Consider the following 25939-nt stretch of genomic DNA (forward strand, 5'->3'; position numbering starts at 1 on the left):
TAAATATTTTAAAATATTATTTAAATATTTGGGGTAGCACAGTGGCTCCGTTGTAGTTCTGGTTCTTTTAGAACACCAGCGTCCTGGGTTCGATTGGGTCACACTGTCTGTGAAGAGTTTGCACATTCTCTCCGAGTCTGTGTGGGTTCCTCCCACAGTCTAAAGATGTGCAAGTTAGATAGATTAGCCATGCTAAATTGCTTTGCATTGTCCAAGGATGTACGGGTTTGGTGGGTTAGCTGTGGTAAGTGTGGTGATAGGGAGGATTGCTGTTTGTAGGTTCAGTGCAGATTTGATGGGTCGAATGGCCTCTTTCTGTGCTACAGGGATTCTATTTTTTGATGGAATGGTCCCAGAAAAGTAACTATAACTTTTACATTGGTTGCAATGGGAAAATCTGAATTGCTTAAAATTATTTCACCTAAAGTTGCACTTCTTAGGAATGCAACTACAACTTTAAGTAAGGAATCACTATAGTTACTTTTAATTAAATCTCATTGATTAACAACGTTTGAATGGTTGTTAAGTCCCTGGCAAGCAAAGCAGGGCCTGCAAGAGAACTCGTGAGTCATCATGCTTTGCCTGTTTACTCTCATATAGGTGTTCTGCCAAATCAATTGTATATGATAGAAGTAGAGAATGAGGATTGTGTTTAATTTAACTTGTTTAAAAAGTTTGCTGAAAGATAATGTTTATCTTTTTCAGTTGCCAAATGAAAGTACAAGATGTAAATCAGACACTGATTGTGCAGCTGGACAGCACAGTTCCCATAGTAATGGTATGTTAAATTTAATTTTACTGTCAGCCAGAATGCAGGATGAAGTACTAATGGTAAACACTGCAGAGTTGATCCTTTATTGCTCTTAAACACAATATTTGTTTTTTTCTAAAAATAAAAGTTCTTGGTTTTCAAATTCTGACTTGGAAAGTCATCTTTTTTTAAAGTGAATGTGATAACAGAAACTTTGATAAACCTTGATCAAATCTGTATGTATGACGAATCCCATTCCTTTTACGTATCACTGAAGTTGTAATTTTTTATCTGGTTCATGGTATAACTAAATGAACCAAGTAATGGTCGAGAAAAGAACCGAAGTCAGGGTGCAAGCTTTTAAATCAGAGATGACCGCTTCATTCTTCCTTTTCTCTTTTTTCCACCAAACCCCCAACGTCACCAACAGTGTTAGAGAAATTACGTTTGGAAATTGGGAATTTAGGATTGGCCAACATCCAAAGCACAGGGCACTGTAATATTCATAACAATACACAAAGTAGGTGACTTTGCAAATTTTATAAACTGGTTGGACAGTTGTAGGATTAAGCAAAATCTGAAAGAGGCAAAGTGTCCATACTTTGAGGTCTGGAGGTAGATTGAATTTGACTTTAGTCTTTATTTAAATGCAGTGTGAAGGCAAGATGGAGGAGAGCAGGTAGGATATTATATTTGCTCCTTAGAAATAAGAAGAATGTGAAGTCTTAACAACTTGGACTATAATACTGATTGATCTTCAGGTCCCCAGTTTTTTTTCCACACATGCTCAGTAGGAAAAGCATCCACCACTGAAAACAGCTTTAACTTATTTTACCTTAAACTCTATTGTGCCTTAGACCTAACAACATATCCTTTCAACCGTGGATTATACTGAAAATGATGTGGAGGTGCTGATGTTTGACAGGGGTGGACAAAGTTAAAGATTATATAACACCAGTTAATAATCCAACTGGTTTATTTGAACAGGACTCTCCTGCTCCTCGGATGCTGCCTGATCAGCTGTGCTTTTCCAGCGCCACACTTTTTGACTCTGATCTCCAGTATCTGCGGTCCTTACTTTCTCCTAGAGGTTTATTTAGAAATTATTTCCAAATTGCAGATTTGTATTTGCAGAAACATTTCTATTGTGTTCAAAAAGCGCACAATCTGTAGGCAGGCAGTCCATATGACGTTTTATAAATTCCTACTTTGGAAAAAGAATCGGTCTGACTCAAGGTTGGAATATAGACAGACTCTAACCTCACACCTTTAATGCATTTTCTGAGCTGAAATGTCACCATCTTTCATTAAAACTTAAGTTATCTTGGGAATGTGACTTGAAAGAAGTTCTGGGATTTACATATTAATGAATCGAAACCTGCAACCCATTCTAAGTGATTAAAGACTTAACAGCCACCTAGGTTTGTTGAATACATCGCACCAGATGTATGACACCTTGATCTTTTTCTATAAATTCTGTGTCCTATGATCCTGCCCCACTAGCTACCTGACAAAGAAGCAGCGCTTTGAAAGCTTGTACTTTCAAATAAATCTGTTGGACTGTAACCTGGTGTTGTGTGATTTTTAACTTTATACTGAAAATAGCATTGTGCTTTCCTGATCTCTTAATTGTGGAAAAATACCATGCTTATGAAACATGTAATTCTGCCTAAAGTGACTCATTTTTCTCCATCATGAGATATATCACAACACAGAAACAAAAATAAGTCCACAAAGAAAATAGGAGCAAATTACTGCAGATGCTGGAATCTGTACTGAAAAAAAAATTGCTGGATATCACAGCGGGTCAGGCAACATCCAAAGAGAGAAAGCAAGCTAACGTTTTGAGTTTAGATTGCAGATGGTCGGCATGGAGGAGTTGGACCAAAGGGCCTGTTTCCGTACTGTACATCTCTGAGTCTATGACTGTATGAAGTGAAGTGCACAGAGGGCAGTGTTTATGTAATAGTTGGAGGGTGGCGGAGGTGGGGATTTTAATAGTTCAGATTAAATGATAATAATGTGGATCTGAACTACAACCATCCTTTCTCCACCCCAACTATTGCATAAATCCTGCACAAGTGTGTGGTGCGATTCTTGCTAGGCAGCAGTAAGATGCCAGTTAACCGGAATTAAGTGCTTGTAAAACACCTCATTAATACAACTACCGTCATTAATATTCACACTTTACCAAACTCTCCAAACAAGTTAGGTTGTCAGGAAAACTTAGCAAGGAAGCCAGTGTGCATATCTGGCAGTTTCAGCTCGACACTTACTCTAAACCACCTCAGTCTTGAAGACAGGCTCCAACAGCTCAGGGGTCAATCCATGGGCATGGGTTGCAATCCTCTGTCAGCTACATAAATGGCATCCAACATCTTCCTACCTAGTACAACTATCATGACAGGTCCATGATACACTGTAGGTGACTTATGTGCACAGAGATGAACAACAAAGTGGATTGGTAACTAGCATCAAGAAGGTTGCATAGGAACACCTTTGCATGGACAGATGGGGAGCCAGCTCTGGGAGACCTTGCAGATGCACAGCCCCTCAGAATTCATGAGATGTGCAGGAGGCTCAGATTTTTCTGACCTAGACTTCATTTATTGGCCATGAGTGAGTTGCACTGCTGACCTAGGCTCTCTATGTTGTGGCACACTAAGACCGAACTCTGCTGGATGCTGGAGCGGGACCTGAAGGCTGTGCAAGTGAGAGTCCATCCTCTCTCAGTGGCTGTCAAAGTTACTGTCAAAGTTGGTCAATTTCTTTGAGACCAATTGCTTCCTAGGGAGTGACAGTTGACCTGTGTGACATCTCTGTCTGACACCCATAAATGCATCAGAATAGTGACTGATTCCATCTGTGCAAAATCACTAGCTATTTTTGTTTTCCCAAGATGAGGTCAGTGCTGCAGCTTGGAAGGTTGGATTCTGGAATAAAGCTGGTTTTCTCCAGGTACAGGATGCCACCAACTGTACACATGTACTGAAAGGGCCATATTACAATGCATCAACAGGAATTCATCAACAGGAAGCAGTTCTATTCATTCCATGTTCAGGTTATAGGTGATCACCATTCCATCTCCTGGAGGTGTGTGCCTGCTACCCAGGCAGTTGTCATACATCCTGAAGTACTCTTATGAGCTGGTGTGTTTGAGGATACACAGGTCTGACAAGGCTGATTTCTGGGTGAAAAGGGCTACCCACTGTGACCTGGGCTCAATATTCCCCATTGCACAGTCTCCTGACTGATGTGCAACATAGGTTTAATGTTGCCCATGATAGGGTTGTGGTGGAGCAAAATTTTGGGCAGCTGAAGGTGCAGAGCTGCGGCTTGATGGGTTGTGCTGGGGTGGGAGATCATGACCTAGGAGCAAGGGTAGGCAATGCAGCCCCTCAAGCCTGCTCCACCATTTAATATAATCATGGCTGATCTCATCTTGCATTAACTCCACTTTTCTTCCTGCTTCTCATAACCTTTCAACATGTTACTAACTAAAAATACTTCTCCTTCTTCAATTGACTGAACATCCCAGTGTCCATCACACTTTGGGGTAGGGAATTTCATAGATTTACAACCCTTTGAGAGAAGTAATTTCTGCTCATCTCTGTTTAAACCTGCTAAACTTTATCCTAAAATTATGACCTCTTGTTCTAGATGGCCCCACAATAAGAAACATTCTTTCTAAATCTACTTTGTCAATCCCTTTTCGCATATTTTTTCTTCAACTAGATCTCTCATTCTTCTAAGCCTGAGCAAGTACATACCTTAACAGTTCAATCTCTCCTCAAGACAGTCCTTTTTTCTCTGGAATTAATCTAGTGAATTCCCTCTGAACTGCCTTTAACTCAAATATATCCCTTCTCATGCAAGGGAACCAAAACTATAGCAATACTCCCGGTGCAGTTTCACTATTACCTTGTACCGTTGCAGCAACACATCCCTATTATTGTCTGTGCAGCACCTTATCAAATACCATCTGGAAGTCCATTTATACTACATCTGCAGGATTCCTATTATCCACTTGTTCTTTGAAGAACTCTAGCAAATCAGTCAAATATGATTTATCCCTCATAAAACCATGCTGACTGTGATGGATTGTGCTTATACTTTCTCAAATACCTATTATTACTTCCTTAAGAATGGATTCTATTTCCTTCTGACAGATGTTAAACTAACTGATCTATAGTTTTTTACTTTCTGCTTCCCTACCTTTTTTGAATAAGGGTGTACTATTATATTTTCCCAATTCACAAGAGTCTTTCCCGCATTCATGGAATTTTGGAATATTATAATCAGCAGAGCCACTATCTTTGATACCACTTCCTTTAAGACTCTAGAATATAGGCCATCAGGCTCTGGCAACTTGTCTGTCTTCGATCCCAATTGTTTGCTCTGTACTTTTTCACTAATGATTATGATTGTGATTGTTGTAAGTTCCACTCTTTCTCCAGTCTCGGCACTAACTGTTATTGTTAGGAAGGTATTAGTGTCCTCCACCATGAACACTGAGTCAAATATTTATTTAGATCAGTGTTCTCTACCATTAACTCTCCAGTGCACTGCATAAGTCAATTTCTACGTAAGAATAGATTTTTCTTCATAATATTTCTTTTTTACTACTTAGATTTCTATTGAGAATAGACAGGTGTTCCTTTTTAGTTACAAATGTTATTGTGACTTTTTATTTTTATTTTTAGGGATTTTAACTGGAAAATGTGTCCACTATGATGTAAACGTGAAAACATGTGAGATTTTTGCTTGGTGTCCTGTGGAGAATGATACAGTTATTCCTAAGTAAGTAAAATATTAGTTAAAAGTCTTATTAATAATTACCAATTAAATAATGGTTAGAAAATGTACAATACCGTGGGCAGCATGGTAGCTCAGTGGTTAGCACTGCTGCTTCACGGCGCCAGGGACCCAGGATCAATTCCAGCCTTGAGTAACTGTCTGTGTGGAGTTTGCACATTCTCCCTGTGTCTGTATGGGTTTCCTCCGGATGCCCCGGTTTCCTCCCACAGTTCAAAGATGTGAATTGACTATGCTAAATTGCCCATAGTGTTAGGTGCTTTAGTCAGAGGAAAATGGGTCTGGGTGGGTTACTCTTCGGAGGGTCGGGGTGGACTTGTTGGACCGAAGGGCCTGTTTCCACACTGTAGGGAATCTAATTTAATCATTCAAAACCTATGAGCCTTTTCAAGATTCTGTGTCTGGTATGCTTTCCCTTATTGAGTCCAGGAGTTGGGAGGTCATGTTGCGGCTGTACAGAACATTGGTGAGGCCACTGTTGGAATATTGCGTGCAATTCTGGTCTCCTTCTTATCGGAATGATGTTGTGAAACTTGAAAGGGTTCAGAAAAGGTTTACAAGGATGTTGCCAGGGTTGGAGGATTTGCGCCACAGGGAGAGGCTGAAAAGGCTGGGGCTGTTTTCCCTGGAGCGTCAGAGGCTGAGGGGTGACCTTATAGAGATTTATAAAATCATGAGGGGCATGAATAGCATAAATAGACAAAGACTTTTTCCTGGGGTAGGGGAGTCCAGAACTAGAGGGCATAAGTTTAGGGTGAGAGGGGGAAGATATAAAAGAGACCTATGGGGCAACCTTTTCACACAGAGGGTGGTGTGTATATGGAATGAGCTGCCAGAGGATGTGGTGGAGAAAGATATTGTCAAATCTTGAAGGGGAGAGAGTTGATGTGGCCCTTTTGTGGGGGTCGCACCTAGCTGATGTGGGGCGCTTGGGGCTGAGGCAGGGAGGATTTTATCGGGTGTTCTTTTCATCCTTCAGCTCGAGGGGTGGGGGAGTGGCCATTCTTATTTGGGAGGGGTCTTCCATTCCTGGTGTTGGTCCGGATGAAGGGTGAGTCTGGATGGTTTGTGATACTTGGGGCTCGAGGGTGTGGGTTTTGGGTATGTACTGCCCCCCTCGCACAACCTTTTGGGTTCATATCGGATGTGTTCTCCAGGCTGACGGCCCTTGGGCTATGTCATATAGTTGTCGGGGGAGATTTTAATTGTGTTTTTGATCCCGAGGTGGACAGGGTGCCTATGTGCTGTGCGGGCGTGTCTCTGTGATCTAGGCAGTTGGTTGATTTGGATGGGGAGCTGGGACTGGTGGATGTGTGGGGGGTGTCTTCACCCTGAGGGCGGAGATTTTTTTTTTTACTCTGACCCACGCGGGTGCCACACCAGAGTTGGTGTGCTTTTTGTCCCCTCAACCTTCTGGATTTGGTGCTCTCCTGTAAGGTGGTGAGTGTGGCTGTTTCTGATCATGCGGCAGTCTATGTGGAGGTTGAGGTGGTGGGATGGACCCCCGGTGCTGGTGTGTGGATCCTTTCCTATTGGGGAATGGTGGGTTCGTGGAGTGCTTCTTGCAGGGGTTTGAAGCTTTCTGGGACATTGACGTGGGTGTGGCCAGCGGCCCATCGGTGATGTGGGGGGGACTGCATGCGGCCTGATTGTTTTGTGTTCTGTGACCCGGGGAGGGTCTGCTTGGGGCTCGCCTGGGGACGGCCAAGTCGGAGTGTGCTGATGGGCCATCCATGATTAAGTTGTGGTGGATTGAAGCCTTGGGTGCTGCTCTAGCTTGGGCAACGGAGAGGGAGATGCTGTTTGTGAAGCGGAAATTGTTTGGTTGAGGTGTTGGACCAGGCGAGTGTCTGGCATGCCTTGAGGAGGGAGGAGAGCTCCCCGGTCCATTGCATCTACTGGAAATGGTTTTGGTATTTTGACTAGTGGTCCTGGGAAGACCGGCTCAGCCTTTGGAAAGTTTTTTTTTTGAGTTGTGCCGGTTGGGGGGCTGCGCAGATGGAGCGAGGAGGATAGAGTCCTTGTTTGGGAATCTGGATCTTTCAGGCGTGGCCTCGTACCAAATACTCAATATAAAACATTCTGTTGCAACAATTACTTCTTACTTCTCCAAGTTAACTCCAACTCTACCTTACTTCATTTAACCTCACTTTACCTTAGTTTAACTGAAGCCACATTTACCCTTAATTTAACTTTAACTATTAGTTTGGCTTGAAACAAATATAACCCAATTCAAATGAAGTGCCCAACTTTGCTCTGTGTAGATCTTGCTTTGTGGTTCTTTGCCTTCTCTGAAGATGACTTCATGCTTCTCAAATGTGGTCTCGAAGGCTGACTCCTGAAAAGTCCTTTGTTCTGTTAACTTTTACCACAAAAAGTGCTCATTTGCAGAAACTCCTCTGGCACTCAGCCAATTAATTAACCAAATCCTGATCACAATGTTCAATCCCAGCCATTCAGTTGTACCAACCACTGGAAAGTCTGCAAAAAGAAATGAAACATGACACATCACATTGACAAATACTTGAAATGACAAACACAACCCTGTTGACACTGCCAAGTCCTCCTTACTAACATGTGGGGGCTAGTGTCAAAATTGGGAGAGCTGTCAAGTAACAGCCTGATATAGGCATACTCATTGAATCAGATCTTTCAATGTCCCAGATAACACCATTACCATCTTCAGCCAATCTGATTCACTCCCTGATGTCAAGGAACAATTGTAGGTAGTGGAGGCTCTGACAATGGAACTAGAGATTTGTGCTCCAAACTGCTGCAATCCTAGTCAAGTGGGTCTAGCTCAGGTACAAAATTGGTATCTATCTGGCAATTGCCCAGGTATATCCTGTACACAAGAAGTAGGACAAATCCAACCTGGCCAATTACCGCCCCATCAATCTAATCTTGATCATTAGTAAAGTGATAGGTGGTGTCATCAAGAATGCCATCAAGCAGTTCTTGCTCAGGAAGAATCTGCTCACTGACACTCAGTTTCATTTTATTTAGGAATCATACCTAGAACAAAGGAATATGACTGGGATGGTTGAAGATCAGTCATTTCAACTTCAGGAATTCCTCAGGGAGAATTCCTACCCAAATCAACTCCAAAATTGGTGGTGTGGGGACAGTGAAAAAGGTTATCTTGGAGTCCAGTGGGATCTTGATCAGATGGGCTGATGAGCCAAACAGTGACAGATGGAGTTTAATTTAGATAAATGTGAGATTTTTCATTTTGGGAAGGCAAATCAGGGCAGGACTACACAATTAATGGTAGGGTCCTGGGAAGTGTTGCCAAACCAAGAGGCATTGGAGTGCAGGTTCATAGTTCCTTGAAGTTGGAGTCACATACAGGTAGGGTAGTGAAGAAGGTGTTTGGTACACTTGTCTTTATTGGTCAGTGCATTGAGTATAGGAGTTGGGATGTCATGTTGCGGCTGTACAGGACATTGGTCAAATGACTTTTGGAATAACGTGTTCAATTCTGGGCCTCCTGCTGTAGGAAAGACGTTGTTAAATTTAAAAGGATTCAGAAAGAAATTACAAGGATGTTGCCGTGGTTGGAGGATTTGAGGGGAGCTATTTTCCTTGGAGTGTCAAAGGCTGAGGGGTGACCTTATAGTGGTTTATAAAATCATGAGGGACATGGATAGGGTAAATAAAAAGGTGTTTTCCCAGGGTAGGGGTGTCCAAAACCCGAGTGCATGGGGTTAAGATGAGAGGTGCAAGATATAAAAGGGACATAAGGGCAACTTTTTCATGCAGAGAGTGATGTATGTATGGAATAAACTGTCGGAGGAACTAATGGAGGCTGCTACAATTACAACATTTAAAAGGCATTTGGATGGGTATACGAATAGGAAAAGTGTAGACATTTATGGGTCAAATGTTGGCAAATGGGACTAGATTAATTTAGGTTATCTGGTCAGCATGGATGAGTTGGACCAAAGGGTCTATTTCCATGCCGTACAATACATTTTGAAAGTGGTGGTGTCAGAATGGTACAGCAGTGGCATTTTGGACCCATAACCCAGAAGTCACTGGATCAAAGTCACCCTCTGCTATTTGCATGCCCCTGTTAATCCTGTGAGCATGCACATTCCCAGGGAATATTACTTAGAAAATATCTAAACTTTGATAATGGAGTGCTGTAATGGTGTTGTGGTAATGTCCCGACCTGTGAATCATTAGGACTGGGTTCAAGCCCTACCTTCTATAGAGTTGTATCGTAACATCTCTGAACAGGTTCATGAGAAATTATCTAAACTGTGAAAGTGGGCTGTTGTAGCATAGTGGTAGTATCCCTTCTTCTGAGCCAGAAAGCCTCCATGTCCCAGTTGCTCCAGAGGTGTTTAATAATAATCCCCGAAGAGGTTGATCAGAAAATAAATAAGGGAATGATTGCAGACCTAGCAGTGGCCATCTAAGTGCCTGTAGGATTCTCGGTTCTGTTAGGCAGTTCTCCAACCGGTGAGCGAAACATTGTCAATTCTAAAAGATTGGATCTCTTAATTAAGTCAATTGCTAGTTTTCTATTTTCAGAGATAGATTACCTTGAACCTTGACATCAGCTTCAGTATGAAGGAATGGGTGTAGATATGTGGCATACTTATACTTATTTAATTATAAATAGCAAGAATTCCATTTTCATGGAATACATCGGTGAAACAGAAGGAAATCAAAAAGCATTGAAAGGAAAATTAAATACAAGTATGGTGGTATTCATATTCATGTTGTAAATGTTTTTGGTTCATAGTCCTGCAATTCTTGGAGCAGCTGAGAACTTCACAGTGTTAATAAAGAACAGCATTACCTTTCCTAAGTTCAATTTTTCAAAGTAAGTATAGCAGTGCTTTGAATTGCTCATTTGTAAATGTACGCAATATAGTAATAAACTGACGGATTTGTTTTCTGTTACTGCAGGAGAAATATTTTGACAAACGCAACTGCAAGCTACTTAAAATCTTGTATATTCAATCGAACTACTGACCCTTTCTGTCCAATATTTCGTCTTGGGGATATGGTTCAAGAAGCAAAGGAGGATTTTCAAAAATTAGCTGTTCAGGTTTGTTTTGCATTGTTCAGATAGAATCTGTTTAAGACCTCAACATCTTCATCTGTAGGCCTTAACAGACTTCTACTGTTTAAATGATAGAGTCTCCCTAATGAGCACTACACAAAAATAGCAGTTTCTCAAGAAATTTATTTTATTATTATGATAGCTAAACTTCTGAATAATTAACATCCTGTGCATAAAAACTTAATATTTTATATTTTTAAAAAATATAATTCTTGATAATCAAGAGACCTGGATTCAAACATGGTTATGATCTAACAAAACAAATTACTACTGATTAAAAAGGTGTGAAAAGGAAGTCTAAATTATAATTTTAAAGAATGACACTGAATAGGACAATTTTCTAACCTATTGTTAGAATCGACATTTCATAAATTAATCTCAGTTCTTATTTGCCTATAATAGTCTTGATTTTTCTCCTTTCTTCTCCTATCTCTCTGTGACTCTAATTTACAATAAATGTGCTGTGAAGAATTGTCGTACATTTAATCTTTTCCTTACTGTCTTTTTTTTCTGTCACCTGAAAGCACTGATTTATTTGTTGCCCTGCAGCATATTGCCAAATGGCTATCCTTCACCTACAGAAGTGACAACAATGATGTCAAGATGACAACTGTCAAAATTATGGTAGAATGCTTTGAAGGTGCCAGTGTTGGACTGGGGTGTACAAAGTTAAAAATCACACAATGCCAGATTATAGTTCGAGGTTTATTTGGAAGCACTAGCTTTTGGAACACTGCTCCTTCATCAGGTGGTAGAATGCAGCACATTACACTGGCTGTCTTTGGTCTACTCAACCAAATTTTCCTTCTTGTCATTCTTAATTTTTCATTATTTTGTTCTGTTTTGCTTTCTAACTCACTTTTTTCAGATTTTTTTTCATTTCTTGCTTCTGAATGTTATCACTTTTCCCTCTTCAACCATTTAGTTTTCACTGTACATGCTACAGAATGAGAAAGATGGGAGAACTGATGTGAAATAGTTCTGGATTAGCTGGGGAGTGAGAAGTTGACAAGTTAAACAGTGGCCAATGTTATCTTACTGTCCTGGATAGTAGTTGTATCGTTTTCACATGATCAAATGACTGTTGGCACAGGAGTCCCCTCTGAAGTCCCATCACAGCTGACCCCAACCTTATCATTTTATGATATATACATACTTTTAGCAGAAATTACTAGACCTAACATTTGAGTGAAAGAATATTTTTGATTTCTAGACACCAAGTCTTTCAAAATGGAGTTCTCATTACAATGAAATGATAGCAAGACAAAATGTCTAGATGTCAGTAAAGACAGAGAATTGAATGAACTTTTATTTCATACACAATCTATCCTTTGATATTATCTGTTTTACAGGGTGGAGTGATGGGGATTTTAATAGAGTGGAACTGTAATCTGGACCAATCACCATCTAAGTGCATTCCAAAATATGTCTTTCGGCGCCTTGACAACAGAGACTTTGCTGCAACAGTATCGCCTGGGTACAATTTTAGGTATATACTCACTTAAAAAGTATTTATCAAATAAAGGTCAAACAACTGCAAAATACATTTCAATATTTTAGCTTCTCTAAGGGTTCAGTACCTTCCCACTGTGGTGTTAAAGTCTGAAATCCAGGACCACAATGTCTAGTCTTAATCCTTTGGAGCTTGAGTAGTGGAGGGAGAGGAGAAGAAACCAACAAGGAGTGTTTTTATATTACACTCCTGTTTCATTGTTGTAGGCGGGATGTACATTTGTGGGTGTTTGAAGAAATGAGGATCATTTTGATTGTGAATAGTTGAGTGATCCAATGATTATCATTTCAAAGGAATGGCGAAAGTAAAGAGTATACCTCTGCTGAGTTCAATTAACTCAAGAATAGAACCTGCAACTTTGTCTTTAAAGACCAACAGGCACTTCTGTGGATAGGGTGCATCATCAAGTAACAATATTTGATTGGATTTTAAAAAGTTTCTGTCCTAGTTTTGTAAGTTGTTGTTGACTGTTAATTCTTGTTTTTGTTACAGTTCCCCGTCAAGGGCTGTTTAATTTGACTGACATTCTTTCAAAAGAGTATTACCTAGAACCTGTGTGCAAGTTTTCCTTGTGGCTGAATATTCCTTCTAGCAATGCATTTGGAAAAGACAAACTCCAAAATTATCATTTTCTGATTAACCAAAGTAATTTCTATCATTAGTGTAGATAAACCTAAATCCATTAATTAGAGATTTTGTTTGGCGGAGTACTTAATTCTTTGAAATTAGAGTTAAATGCAGGGATATACCCTGGCTATCCCATTATGAGGAGTATCCAGACAAAAAAAAACAAAAAGGAAGAATGGCAGAAGATTAACAAATGGTGAACACTATCGTTGTCTCCAAAGAAAAAGATCAAAGAAAATGCAGAGAATTATAGACTAGTTAGATTACCATCAGTTTTAGGAAAGCTGCTACAAGATTTATTAAAAGATCAGGTAACAAAATATCTAGAGAGAGGCAAATAATCTGCATGAATTTTGAAAGCATGTTTAACCATCTTTATTAAATTCCTTGTCCTTATCGATTATTTGTAAAATACAACTCGAGAAACTCATGGTAAGCTGCCAGCATGTAGATTCAGCATCAATGCAGGAGAATGCATTGAAATATGTTACATAAAAGGAACGAAGGCTAGAAGTTAAGGAAAGTTTTTTTTTCTGGACTTGGAGAGAGTGGGAAGTGGTGTATCACGCGGATAGGTACTGGGACCACTTATAATTCATAGAAATGATGAACCATTTATTCAAACATTAGAGAAACACTGGCAAAACTCACAGATTATACCAAATTACAAATTCACGAGCAAAATGTGAGGTGATTCATTTTTGTGGGAATAATAATGAATATACATTCATTAGAAGGTGAGAAATAAAATGAGGTGGAGAAGTGCTGAGATTTGGGAACATAGAATTGTATAGCACAGGAATGGGGGTTTCAGCCCACAGCGTTGTGCAGAACATGATAGCAAATTAAACTAATCTGTTCTGCTTGCCTTTGGTCCATATCCTTCCATTCCTTGCATATTCATGTGCTTATCTACAAGTCCATTAAATGCCCTTATTATATCTGGCACCACCACCACCCTTGACAATGTGTTCCCGACCTCCCACTCACTGTGTAAAAACTCACATCTCCTTTGAACTTTCTCTCTCATTTTAAGTGTATGCCCCTAGTATTAAACATTTCCACTCTGGGAAAAAAAAATTCTGACCTATCTATGTATCTCACAATTTTATAGACTTCTATCAAGCCTCTCCTCAGCCTCTGCTGCTCCAGAGAAAACAGCCCAAGTTTTTCTAGCCTCTCCTTATAGTTTATACCCTGAAATCCAGGCAGCATCCTGGTAAATGTCTTCTGCACCCTCTCCAAAGCTTCCACATCTTTTCTGTAATGTGGCAACCAGAAGTGAACGCAATACTTTAAGTGTGACCTCACTAAAGTTTTATAAAACTGCAACATGACATCCTGATTCTTGTACTCAGTTCCCCGACCATGGGCATTTCTGATATCAGAATTTGTTGCGCATGGGAAAGTTGGTGGTGAGTTGCCTTCTTGAACTGTAGTTCATGTGGTAAAGGGAGAAGATCTAGGATTTTGATCCAGTGATAGTTCAAGTCAGGATGATGTGTAACTTTGAGGAGAACTTGCATGTGTTGTCTGTTGCCCTTGTTCTCCTAGTTGATGGAGGTCTTCAGTTTGGAAAGTGCTGTCAAAGGGACATTAGTGAGCTCCTGCAGTACATGTTATTATGGTATATGTGATACTAACATTGGAGGGAATGAATATTTAAGCTGGTGGATAGGTTGCCAATAACGTGAGCTGCTCCTGGATGTCTCCTGTGATCTTCAGTGATGTGAAATTGGTTTCATCCAGGCAAGTGGGGAATATTTCATCATCCTCTTGACTTGTGCCTTGTAGATGTTAGGAAGATTTTGGAGAGACTTAAATTAGTTCTTGCAGAGTTCCCAGTCTCTGACCTGCTTTTGTAGCCTTGGTATTTAAGCAGATTTGGACATTGTTGCTGTCAGTTCACACATAAACAATTAAGTATCGACAATCCAACTTACATGGGGATGCTGATAGTCATATAAGTTGACTAAAAACAGTCCTTATGTAGATCCTTTTCTACTTTAAACAAGTGCAAATACTCTGGTAATGACAGGACAAGTTAAGAAGTATTCTAGAACTGATCCACTGTATCCAAAGTAATAGACATGGTACTTTGTGGTAAGATCACAGGAACAATCCCAGAACTGAAGCCACATGTCACATCGAAGCTAGAACTATCTGTACAAGCAGGAGGTCTCTTATAAGAAATGAGGGTTATCATTCCACCACAGCTAAGGAAATGCGTGTTAAATCAACTGTACAAAGGTCACTGTAACATTGTCAGAATAAAGGAGCATGCCAAAATTTAGTTTTGGTCGCCAGGGTTTGACTCCAGAATTGAGAAGGCACAACTATGTACAGGTTGTGCAAGAGTTTCTATCAGTGTCATTGGAATGGCCATGGCAAAGAATCCATATGCTAGATAGTTTGAAGGACGGTTGTTTCTCATAGGGGTATACACACATACAACATGGCCTGAACTTGACATCATGAAGACAACATCTTCAGAGAAAAACCATTGAAAGATTACAGGAGATCTTTGCAAGGTTTGAATATCTGGAATAACTTGGACTATTATCACTTACGAGGTTACGGATTGTCTAAAATCCCAAATTATTTAGCAGAGAAGTCCGTTCAGACAATTAAATATTTTATAAAGGTAACTTGAGAACAAAGATCACTTCACAAAAGATTCAGCCAATTTTTGTTAGTCTTCTGGAAGACAGCCCACTCAACAACTCAAAGTTGTCCAACATTGTTCATGATAAAGTAATTTGATTTGCTGAAACCATCCATGACAAAAGACGTTGTTGACAGGAAACTACAGAATCAGGTTTTCCAATGGGAGAATAAGGCCAAACGCTTCATTTTCCAAACAGGTCTAGAAATGTTAGAGGAATTACACCACTGATGAGAAGTGGCTACCAGTCATCAATGTAGCACAGACTGGATTGGTCTCCTACACCATAAAGATGAGACAATGTAGTATGGAGAAGGCATGCAGATAAACTCTTGGCAACCATAATGAATGTGTCAGAGACAACATTACTTGAAGATCCACAAATAACCATACCAAGAGACTTGAATATACCTGAGGACAGAACATTAACTGAAGCATCTGTGGGAGACCTTGGTGGAGAACACAATGACATTGTTCAGAGATTCACATGTTCACTTGTCTCAGGAAAAGATTACATTAGATAATGTTCCGAGTACAGCTAAAACACCAAATGTTAAAACGAATGAGAAAAATAAACAAACATCTGAGGGGTGCACCAACAGCCACTCAGGAATTGACATCCTCTGGAATATCTTACCTACTGACTATTGTAAAATGATTATAAATACTGTGAATGCTTTCATTGCAGGAAACTCTGATGTAAAGAGCAAGGGATGTTGTGTATTTGGTCCCTATAGTGGACTATCACTTTTAAGAGTCTGATCACATAACATTACAATGACATCATCAGTCATTGTGGGCAGGAAAGTCTAACCTTGCTGCCTGCAGAGTAATCACCTCCTTACTAAAGCTCCTGCTTTTGTAGAAGACATCAGCTTCTTGAAATGCAACAGTCAACTCCCCAATTTTGCTATGTGAAATGAGGTGACCTTTGTAGTACTGGGCCATGTGATTTATCTTGTGTTTAGACTTGCTAGTAAATAGATTTAAGTGGATTGCTAAGCTGCTTCAGAGTGCAATTAAAAATCAACCACATTAGGAGTCAAAATTAGGCCAGAATAGGTAGGAGTGGGAGATTTCTGTCTTCACAACGGTGAATGAGATGGAATTTTATGGCAACTTAGTAGTTTTATGGTTTAATTGAGCTGTTGTGGTGGGAATTTAACTTGTGCCTTTGGGACATTAATTCAGTTACCTGGATTACTACTATAGTAACACTAGCAATATGCTTTTGCTGCCATTGACTTGTGCATATGAAGAACAGCAAATTTAGGAACATGCAATGATGGAAGAATTTTTTTAAATTGTGCAATGTAATGAACCATTTAAAACCCAGCTTTCCATAAGGATAATTATATTTTAAAACATTTTAAAAAGTGTATGTGCACATTAAATATAATTTTTCTGCTTTGCTTAAAATTCCTTTTTGAATAAGTATATTGAATGGATGGTTCTTTATAATGTCTCTGTGCCAAAACTAATGAGTTGGGCTACATTTGGATACAGGTACTGAGTTGGGTATAAAAATGAGGGTATTTGAATATTGCATAATTTCATGTGTAACATTTGTATCCCTGTCTCCCACTCTTTTAACCTGGTCTTTATTTTGCTGATGTGATTGGGACATAAAACAATGTGAGTGCATTCAAAATTTGGTGAAGCCATCTGATCCAAACTGGACAATTTTGCAAATTAACTTGAGAAACAGACCATCTCACAATTTAATGCACTCCTTTCAACTTGCAGCTCTCTATTATCACACAGTTAAGATTGCAGACCTCTCAATGCTGCTTTGCATTCAATGCATTTCTCCAGCACAGAGTTACTTTTGTGCTGCAATTATAGTGAAGGGTAAAGGTTTATCTTTGGTTAAAGTATCATAAGAATAATTGAAGAAAAGTCACTGTTTATAATTTGTGAACTGTATGTTATTTCTGTTTAAAACCAGATTTGCTAAATACTTCGTAAATTTGAATGGAATAGAAGTAAGAACATTGTTCAAGACGTATGGAATACGATTTGAGGTTGAAGTTTTTGGACAGGTGAGTGTAAGTTTTATTATTTTCCTTTAATTGCTTTGCATAACAGCTTTAGAATAAAAATATTCAGTTAACTAATCAGAGTTCTTGATCTTGAAATATAGAACAATTGATTCATGTGAGTAGATTTTCAAAAATCTTCTGCTAGCTCAAAGTGGCCTGAAACAAAAATGTAACTATATTTGCAGATCCTAGACAAGTGGTCTAGCTTCCTTGCCTATATTTCTACTTGGGGAAAAACAAGGACTGCAAATGCTGGAAACCAGTCTAGATTAGAATGGTGCTGGAAAAGCATAGCAGGTCAGGCAGCATCCGAGGAGCAGGAAAATCGACATTTCGGGCAAAAGCCCTTCATCAGGAATACAGCTATTTAAAATATATTTCTACTTATGTGAAACAAGTAACCTTGACAGTCACACAATAATCTAACTGGAATGTGCACAGCAGCTGACTGATCTTCCAATATCTTATGTGCTCATAATCTGTGTCCTCAATGCTATTTATTTGTAATTTTTAAGATAACCTTTTTCAAACTTCACATTACAACTCTGGCAGCAGACAGTTGTAGTATCTGATGCCAGTATTAAATACAAAGTTAAAAATCACACAACACCAGGTTATAGTCCAACAGGTTTAATTGGAAGCCTGTTGGACTATAACCTGGTGTTGGGTGATTTTTAACTTTGTACACCCCAGTCCAACACCGGCATCTCCAAATCATGAGCATTAAATACAAAGCCATGTTTTTTGTGAAATTTATAACACAGAACACAGGGGTAAATGTAGGGGAATGGGTCTGGGTGGATTGTGCTTCGGCGGGTCGGTGTGGACTTGTTGGGCCGAAGGGCCTGTTTCCACACTGTAAGTAATCTAATCAGAAGTAATAAGTAAACTGGCACCTTATGAACTTTGTACTCAATAAACAGGCAAAAATTATATACCTCAAATACCGGAATTTTACTTTATTGTCATAATCTCAATGTCTGGGTAGTCACTTGAGGGTGCGAGTGAGAAGGTTCTCTACCAGTATGTTTTATTTAAGGTGTAGTTGCATTATTCTATAAATAAAGTCTAACAGTGATGTGTATACCCCCGCATTATTTTTCTACGATTCAAGTGTGTTTTTATATTGATTATGTGGACCACTTGATCAATCAGCACACTCCTGGATGCATAGGTACTAGTTAATAAAGTTTGCTCTAACACTCATACGTTGCACTTGTAAGCTTTGTGGTTTGCTATGATTTTTACACTGAACCTAAAGCACTTTAGAACACTCTCTTCCATTGGTTTTTATTTATCCCAGTTGCAAAGTAATGGTCTTTCTAACTTTAAAAATGATAGTTTTTTTTTCCAGCAGTTGTCTTCATAATATAAGGAGAATGGTAAATTTCATTTTTTTCCTGATCTTGAGCATCTATGCATTTGGATGTACATGTGGAAGTATTTCCTACTACCCCCCCCAAAAAATAGCAGTGAGAGCAGTCAGTATAAATTTAACACTCCCCACTACCATTATTACTTGTATTAGTTGTTGTTGTGGTCCAGTTGTATAACTGAAAAGTGCAGGTAAAAGTGTAGCCAACCATTTGCAAATGGTATATGAATATTGTATTGTAATGGCTTCTTTTATTTCTTATAGAGGTTCAGTTAATAATGAAGTCAGGACTGATGAGTCTAAGATTTTACTTAGCTTCTTGAAGAGGGAGAGCAATAGTATAAGGTATCAGTAAAAGGACTTTTGGTAGCTTAACAACTAATAAATGCTCCCCATTCATTCCTGCTGCATCATTCTGAATCATCTGTGCAACTACAACTGTAAGTTCCTCAGTTGTAAAACTATCAGGAAATCAAGAATATGAACCTACAACAAGCAACAGAGTTTGATTTTTGATTAAAGGAGTAATGGCTCAAATGATTCAGGAGTTTCAATGAGTGATGAAAGCTGGTGGGGATGTATGGACAATAATGCTTGCATGAACTTGGAAAAATATGATCTAAAGTGAAAGGCTTAGAAGAGAGACTGAACAGCTATTTTCATTATAAGGTGCTCTTTGTTGCAGGATACATAAGTTAGAAGTTATTACTGGAGCAAAAACTGTTGGTAGAAAGAAATCAACAGGAAACTAATGCCTTCCCAAGTTCCTGGGTAATTTAAAAAGATTGCAAGACTTGAATATTTTCCTTTTGTTTGCTGAAAACTAGTCCTTGTAATGAATATGTGCTTCTAACAAGCATAAAGTGAGTCACATCAAATGCTTGACTGATTATTTTAAATTATTTGTTTGTGTAGCTATTAGCACACTCTCAAGATCATTCACAAATGCTGTCCAGTTGTGGAATCACATCTAACATTAACATAGCAATGCCGTAGCTGGAGTTGATTTGCAAACCAGTTAGCACCTTGTTCTAAGTGATTGTTTGAAATTTGACATTGTTGCGTTTGTCCTGATGTATGCAACATGAAAATTTCAATGTTTTATTAATAGTCAAATATTTGTTATGAAGGGGAGGTGGACTCTGGTAACCAAAATCAAAACACACAGGGAGTGGCACCTCACCTCATAATTTGTTAACCTCCCCTGTCACCCCTGAATCTGTTATAAAGGAGTGGGTAAATGAAAGGAATTCCTGATATTCACTTTGAGTAACAATTAACAATTGATTTATTTAACTCTAATAGTAAACAAATTAACAGAATTACTAACAGCCCAGACAATTCCTGCCTAACTACTACCTAACCCCTAACTGAACTAAATTCTTTTGGTATGCTGTTTGAACAACACAGGTCCCACTTATTCAAGTAATAAGAAAACAATAAATTAAAACTGGGTCTCTCAGACTTCACACAGAATGGGTCTTCTCCGTTGATCTGCTTTCCGAAACACCTCTTTCCATTGAATTCTTGTGACAGTATGGTTCTGTCTGAATTCTGCTGTCTGGGATAGTAGCTATAAGTGCCGTGGTATATTTTATAGATAGATGGTGCTTTTTAGAGAGCATGGAGATTTTTTGTGAGAGTCTGGTATTTATTTCTCATTGGCATGTTTGCTGTCTCTTCAGATGGCAGTTGGCTCACTCCAACATTTTTTAAAAACCCTTTATACATATCTCCATAACACATCAAATTCATAATAATATGATTTGGTTTAAAGTTGTCAATACCATCAGATTTAAATTCAATTGGCTTTCAGTATTCAGGATCCTGGATCAGTGGTGCTGGCAGCAATTCAGGCAGCATCCGACGAGCAGCAAAATCGACGTTTCGGGCAAAAGCCCTTCATCAGGAATAAAGGCACAGAGCCTGAAGCGTGGAGAGATAAGCTAGAGGGGGGTGGGGAGCAGAGGAAATGACCTCTCTGCCTTTATTCCTGATGAAGGGCTTTTGCCCGAAACGTCGATTTTGCTGCTCGTCGGATGCTGCCTGAATTGCTGTGCTCTTCCAGCACCACTGATCCAGAATCTGGTTTCCAGCATCTGCAGTCATTGTGTTTACCTCTTTTCAGTATTCAGGGCCTAGTTTAAACTAATTGGCTAAATTCTAACTAGTGGCCAAAACATCAAAACAAACCTAAGGTATCCAATTACACAGCTAATTGATACATTTCAATTTTAGAACTGTGTGCATCTACAGCTGCTTGTATATACATCTTTCCACCTCCAAGCTTTATCTCTTAAAGGGTCCACGCATTTTTCTCCACTGTCATTAATACCAACAAAATCTAACTTCCTACTTTCTAATTCTTAAGTACTCTACACAACTTCGTGACATAGTGTATTTGCAAACTAGGAAATAACTAAAGCAGAATTATTGTATTTGTTGTGTTTGAATTTGATGGTTTTAACATACTTTTTTTTCCCTCATTGTGCTATGATTATTAGCCTATAACAATGTGCATTTTTTGGGATTTTTTTTCTATATTAAGGTTACCAATGTGCTTCACTGGTATAAACAAAAAAAATGACTAGTAGGAGATACTCAAGTCGTAATCTTCAGTTGTAAATGATGCTTTTAAACAGGAACTTAAAGTAAGAGGATATACTGAAGAGATAAATCGATCTGAGCAAAATCAACAACTAGTAATGATTGATGGGATGCTGTACAAAGGATAGAAAATATAGGAGTGGGGGAAGGGGAGAATTGAGAGGCTGGGCCAGTTAGAAAAATAGGCAAAAGTGTGGAATGCCAGAGTTTAGATCAGAGTGGTGCTGGAAAAGCATAGCAGCTCAGGCAGCATCCGAGGAGCAGGAAAATCGATTCTGATGAAGGGCTTTTGCCCGAAACGTTGATTTTCCTACTCCTTGGATGCTGCCTGACCTGCTGTGCTTTTCCAGTTAGAAAAATTCACAGGATGAAGATCAAAACCCAATATTGGAGAAATTGGGGCAGCGAGAAGTCAATTTAATGAAACAAAGATGGATGAGTGGGACCTAGTGTGATACTTGAGATAAGGTTTAGTTGAGCTCATATTTTGGGAGAGAAGCAAAAGACGACGGACTCTAGGGACCATTCTGATGAAGAAAGATCTAAGATTGAGTGGGAAGCTGCTTAAATACACGCAAACCATCCCAAACATTGATAAAAGTGACATAAAAGTATTTTTCATTTCTTTTGTAAAGATAGCCAAACAAATGATATCATCATGAGATTTATGCTTTTCTTTGAGGAAGCTTCTATAGTTTGAGGTAGCACTGTTGGATATGGGCATTAAAGGTAGAGACTACATATGAAACATTTAGAGAAATAATTCTCATGGAAGAATTTAAAATTTCAGCTCCTAAATTAGTAAGAACTCAGAGCTAGAAGATTGCAAAGGCAAGGCAGGTATCTGAGGTGGCTGATCGTTGACCCAATGCACAAATTCAAACTCTTTCTCCATCATCACCTTACCACTCCAAAATCCAAGGAGGATGGAAAATGGCTAGTGAAAGGAAGGAACGTTGATAGGGAAGAAGGAAGAACTCACATGGATCTCATTCTTTCTTTCTCATTCTTCAGGAAGAAAGGAAGGTTCTGAGAGTGGAAGTGATGTCTACAGGCCAAAGTTATTTGTCACAAGCTGCCACACTTTCAGACAGATTGTTGAAGTTTCAGGGTAAATCCATGGGATTTGTTGGGTGCATAAGGTTAATTTCATTGAAATGTACATGATTGCAAGGGGACTTGAAAGGGTACAGACTAAGAGGGTTGTTTCCACTGGCTGATTGACCCATATCCTGAGACAGTGCCCTCAATCATTTACCATTGAGCTGAGAAGAAATTTCTTCAAGGGTTGTGAATCTTTTGGATTCTCCATATCTAAGAGGATTCTCTATGCTCCACTTTATTAAGGCTGGAACCGATAATTAGAATTGAAACCCAAGATGCACCAACTACATATTGGATGGTAAAATTGGTTTGGAGGGCAATATGGAAAGAATGTAGCTCAGACTGAGACTAGAGTACATAGTCTTAGATTACATTAGTCTTAGATTACTTACAGAGTGAAAACAGGCCTTTCGGCCCAACAAGTCCATATCAACGCTCCAAAGAGCAACCCACCCAGACCCATTCCCCTACATTTACCCCTTTACCTAACACTACGGGCAATTTAGCATGGCCAATTCACCTAACTGCACATTTTGATTAAGTAGTCCTTCTGACTGCAGCTATGAGGCCAAGTACAGACACTGATTTGAATGCAGGGGAGCTAAACAAGATACTTGAGGGCTAGAGAATAAAGTAACTCATTATTCTTCAAATGAAGCAGGTAAACTTGCAGTTTTACTAAGAATGTAAGAGCCACTCAAACTCTTTAATTAAAGAAAAGCCTCACATTTCCACTAAAAGGTGCAAACAAATGGACTCAAACCAGTTAGACACAACCAGTTTCCAACTTTTTACATCAATCCTACAAAAAGACCAATTGTCAATACATAACATGAACTACCAAAAAAGGAATACGGCAAAAAAGGAAAGTATCTCTGGATATCAAAAAAATGACAAAGCTTCACTCACAGTTGCAGAACAGTGATTTTAGAGTTCCTTTTACATTTACAAGTTTCTTGCACATGTTACAAATTGAGGACAGAAGGTTTACAATGTAAGCATGTCAGTTTTTCTAACATAAATGTACACTGCTTAAACAATATTATGTTTTGCACAGGCTGGAAAATTTGATATTATCCCTACAATGATAAATATCGGATCTGGGTTGGCATTATTAGGAATGGTAAGTTATTTTATGTAACAAAAATGATGGCTATACAATAAATATTCTGAACAATATAAGCCACATTTTATATTTCCTTTAAAGCAAAGAGGTTAGAGGATCTTTACTTTCCAAGTACCTACAGGTCGGGTTCTTGCTTTGTAAGAAGTTGACAGTAGCCATGTTTCAAAGTGGTAGCACTATTCTTTTCAGAGTGTTTGTGTCTCCAAGAAATATGACATGTTGTGTTTGGAAGCAGAGAAATTCAATTAACAAGGGAAGCAAACTCTGTCAATTGAGGTCAAAAATAACACTTCTGATCCATCTCAGTAGGATCTAAACTCTTTGTAGCAATCAGATGATGTTTTGAAAATAATTAAATATTTCACCCTTTGCTAATGCCTATGGTCAACTATTAGATGAAACTGAGTGTCAAGTCTATATTCTCAAAATGCTAGCATGTACATTGTTGCAGAAGAGATAAATGTGGAGTCCTGGGTACTTTAGACTACTCGCCGGCACTCAAAAAATGGTACCCAAATACAAATTACACTTAGGAATTTTCTCCTGTTCAGTTAATAATTATTCTGACCATAATTGTAAACAGTCAACAAAAGGAGAAACAGAAGATCCCAAGAATTGGGATTGTTGTAGACCAAACAACCCTTGAGGGTGTTTTACCAACCAGTATGATGGTAGTGAATCGTGGGCTTCAATTCTGATCATTCTGCTGAAGCTTTAATAAAGTAAACAAGGGAGCATCCAGAATCCTTGAACATGGAGAATCCAAAATATTCACATTCGTTTAAAGAAGTTTCCTCTCATCTCAATCCTAAACAATTGACTATTATCCTGAGATTGTGCCCTCAGTCAGCTGGTGGAAATAACCCTCTTAATCTCTACCCATTTAAGTCCCCTCAGAATTATGTACATTTGAATTCTAATATACTCGAGAGAACTTAGGCTGAATTTAAAGATTTTCATCAGACTACTCTTTTATTTCAGTGACAAATCTTGTGAACCTTTCCTGTATTTCTTCCAACGCAACTATATTTTTCTTAAATATGGAGACCAAAACTACACACTTTCAGGTGTGGTCTCACCAAAGCTCTGTCCAATTTTAGCAAACTATCTTAATCTTAAATGCTAGTTCCCTTTCAATAAAGGCTAGTATGCCGCTTGCCTTCCTAATTGCTTTACCTGGATGCTAGTTTTGTACTTTACTAACAAGAAGGTCCCTTTTGAGCATCAATATTTGCATATTTAATACCTTTAAAACTTCTTTCAATTCTTATGACCAAAGTGCACTCTTTCATTGGGTGAGAATATCGCCAGGAAGACCAGCATTTGCTGTCTATTCTTAGTTTAAAAAGGCAACTGAGAGGATTGCTGGAACATTTGAGTGCAGTCAAGGGAAACCATTACTGCTAATCTGGAGTCACATGTAGACCTCTATTGGGTAAGGATGGCAGATTTCCTTCCCCTAAATGAGTTTTTAGAACAATTGATGATAGAAACCTTGGAGCATGGAAGTGAAATAGACTTTCAATTCCACATTGAATTTAAAATACTCTCGCTGCTATGGTTAGATTTGAAACTATGTCCCCACAGCATTAGCCTGAGACTAATGCTGTGAATTGACATTACCACTACATCATTTTATTTAATGAATTGATTAGTTATTAAAATTATTCAGCAAGTAATAGAAAGCATCCTAACTTTGAGACCAATGAATAAAATACAAGTTACTAGAAGCTGAAACGGTATCCATCTACCTGGACCCCTATTCCAATTATGCCAAGTTCTACAAGGGGCTCTCTGAAATGTCGACCTTCTTCCTCAACTGAGGATTCCCTCACCAAAGACAAACTTGTCATAATAAAACTGGCACAAAACAGCTGATGGCAGGACACTCAGTCATGTTTGACCCCTCTCCCACACTTTGGCCCTCATCCCTTCTCTCCCACAACAAGCGATAGGGTTCCCCAATCCTCTCATCACCCCACTAGCAACCACATCCAAAGGATCATAATCCAGCCTCAGACACAATCCCCTCCCTTGTCAGCCTTCCACAAAGACTATTCCGTCTGGGATATCTTGGCCCACTCCTCCTTCACTCCCAAAACCACTTCAGACCCCCACAACATCTTCCCATGCAATTGCAGAAGGTGTAACACTTGCTTGTTTACTTCCTCCCTCCTCACTATCCAAAGCCCCAGACACACTTTCCAGGTGAAGCAGCAATTTACCCGCACTTCACT

The 25939-nt window shown here is 39.0% G+C and overlaps 1 protein-coding gene across 4 annotated transcripts in view; it reads left to right on the forward strand.

Moving 5' to 3' along the window:
• LOC122562670 (P2X purinoceptor 4-like) overlaps positions 1–25939 on the forward strand; it is a 50740-nt gene that overhangs the window by 18575 nt on the left and 6226 nt on the right. The window contains exons 3-9 of one of the 4 annotated variants that reach the window (XM_088000037.1): positions 706–778; positions 5455–5551; positions 10320–10400; positions 10487–10628; positions 11996–12132; positions 17397–17490; positions 17676–18049. In XM_088000037.1, the coding sequence (XP_087856163.1) occupies positions 706–778; positions 5455–5551; positions 10320–10400; positions 10487–10628; positions 11996–12132; positions 17397–17490; positions 17676–17861 (810 nt within the window). In that variant the 3' untranslated portion in view covers positions 17862–18049. Of the gene's footprint in view, positions 1–705; positions 779–5454; positions 5552–10319; positions 10401–10486; positions 10629–11995; positions 12133–17396; positions 17491–17675; positions 18050–23633; positions 23700–25939 lie in introns of those variants that run through there. The other 3 variants (XM_088000034.1, XM_088000035.1, XM_088000036.1) reach the window with 3 other exon arrangements.

Source organism: Chiloscyllium plagiosum, unplaced genomic scaffold (assembly GCF_037043375.1).
Source record: "Chiloscyllium plagiosum isolate Xiang-an unplaced genomic scaffold, Cpla_swu_hap1 HiC_scaffold_24, whole genome shotgun sequence".
In the NCBI taxonomy this organism is placed as follows: Eukaryota; Metazoa; Chordata; class Chondrichthyes; order Orectolobiformes; family Hemiscylliidae; genus Chiloscyllium; species Chiloscyllium plagiosum.